The sequence below is a fragment of the Cryptosporidium muris genome, genomic scaffold (genome assembly GCF_000006515.1).
Source record: "Cryptosporidium muris RN66 scf_1106632353995 genomic scaffold, whole genome shotgun sequence".
NCBI lineage: Eukaryota > Apicomplexa > Conoidasida > Eucoccidiorida > Cryptosporidiidae > Cryptosporidium > Cryptosporidium muris.
In genome coordinates, this window is record NW_002196603.1 from 1 (window position 1) to 1,876 (window position 1,876).

Sequence of the window (1,876 nt, forward strand, 5' to 3'; positions counted from 1 at the left end):
CCCGCAATTTATACATTTTCATATCCAGTTATTTTTAAATTTGTCAACCCTGTATTTTATCTTTTTTCTTTCGTGTGTAATTGATTATATATTTTTTATTATTTAATGATATCAGTATTTAATTACTTCAGCTTTTATTTTTTCCTTAACATTTTATTATGTCATCTCCTTACATCAACATATTGTATAGATATAGATACTATCTCTTTAGATTATCAAGGAGATATGCAAATATTAAAGGACCCCAGTGATAATGTTATACATTCCTCAACTGTCTTACCTTTGGTGCCTGATGATCTTGGTAAACTTCTTATATTGGCTATATATACTAGAGGTACATTAGACAAGTATATATTATCTGGCTCTTATTACTATAGATCTACTTCTAATGATACTAGAGTTATGTTATTTGCAACTGGCAGGAGACTTATATGTGTTTTTGGTGCCTTAGAGCAAGTTGATTTTTTAATTGAAGGTACTAATGGTGATGCTGTAATAACTCATAAAGGTTTTACTTTTTTATTCAACACCCTTACATTGAAACCTCCTAGTGAATCTGTTAAATTCAATTTTTGGGATAATTTCTTTTATAGGTGCCATCTAACAAATAAATTAAGTCATGTAAGACAAATAAGTAATGATGTAGTTCAATCTTGGCATATAGTTACACCACCTGCTAATTGGAATTATATTACATCAACAATATATCCAAAAGATATTAAGGTTGAAGGAATAATATCACTAGTCACTATAAATGATGGTGAAGAATTTCAAATTAAAGACTTTGTTGAAGATAAATCTTCAATTATAATAAGTCCTAATAATAGACTTCAAAGTGTTATTGTTAGGTCATCCAATCTTTTTATAGGGATCATACTTCCACCCAATATGAATTATACTATTAATATACCAGTTGGTATGATATATGCATCAAATGGTAATACCTTCTATATCCCTAAAGGCCTTTTTTCTGATACTTATATTAGATATTATACTAATTCTCCATGGGGATATGAAATTTCCTTTGATAAAGATTTAAATCAGGTCATTATCTTTACTAAAGATAAAATGAAATTTGGTGGATCAACTACAAAATCAGTTGATGGTTCATCTACATCTGATGTTAAACCAATTGAACAACCACCATCTGGTGAATCATCTGCACCTCACATTAAACCAATTGAACAACCACCATCTGGTGAATCATCTGCACCTCACATTAAACCAATTGAACAACCACCATCTGGTGAATCATCTGCACCTCACATTAAACCAATTGAACAACCACCATCTGGTGAATCATCTACACCTCACATTAAACCAATTGAACAACCACCATCTGATGAATCATCTGCACCTCACATTAAACCAAATGAACCATCAAAATTATCTAATCAAAAAAATCAATCTTTAAAATCTCTTCTATATTCTCTTTGGGGAAGATTCAGAATGTTGTTTATGTAAAAATTGCTAATATTTTGTATAGGTTGCTAATTAGATATAATTAAAATTTATAGTTTGTATAATTTACTTTGTCTTGATTATGTCGTTTATTAAATATAATATTAAAGTCTCTAACTAATTAATTAATCAAATATCTCATATTACTAAACCAATCCTATATAATCTAGTGTCAATCTAACTTATATAATAACAAATAATTGAAATATATTTCATTCAATTCTCCAGACTTTATTCTTAATTTAATCATTGTTCTATTATATTTATCACTTTTTCTTTTTTTTTGAAATACAATTTTAGAGAGTAATTATCTTTCATTATCTAAAAATTTTATCTAATTAAATTAATTTTACAATAAAATTTCTTAAATATATTTAAATATATCTTTTTTTTCTTTTTCTGAAAAAATTCCAAT

At 27.1% G+C, this 1,876-nt stretch overlaps 1 protein-coding gene across 1 annotated transcript, besides 3 other annotated features; it reads left to right on the forward strand.

The window, feature by feature from the left end:
• The first annotated feature begins 83 nt into the window (after positions 1–83).
• Positions 84–107: a sequence feature (AT_rich).
• A 118-nt stretch (positions 108–225) lies between these two features.
• Positions 226–1,464, forward strand: CMU_022540 (uncharacterized protein; the record flags this gene model as incomplete). Its single annotated transcript, XM_002142931.1, has 1 exon — positions 226–1,464. The coding sequence occupies one exon, from the start codon at positions 226–228 to the stop codon at positions 1,462–1,464; it is 1,239 nt and encodes a 412-aa protein (XP_002142967.1).
• An 85-nt stretch (positions 1,465–1,549) lies between these two features.
• Positions 1,550–1,570: a sequence feature (AT_rich).
• Positions 1,571–1,783: 213 nt separating this feature from the next.
• Positions 1,784–1,854: a sequence feature (AT_rich).
• The last annotated feature ends 22 nt before the right edge of the window (positions 1,855–1,876 follow it).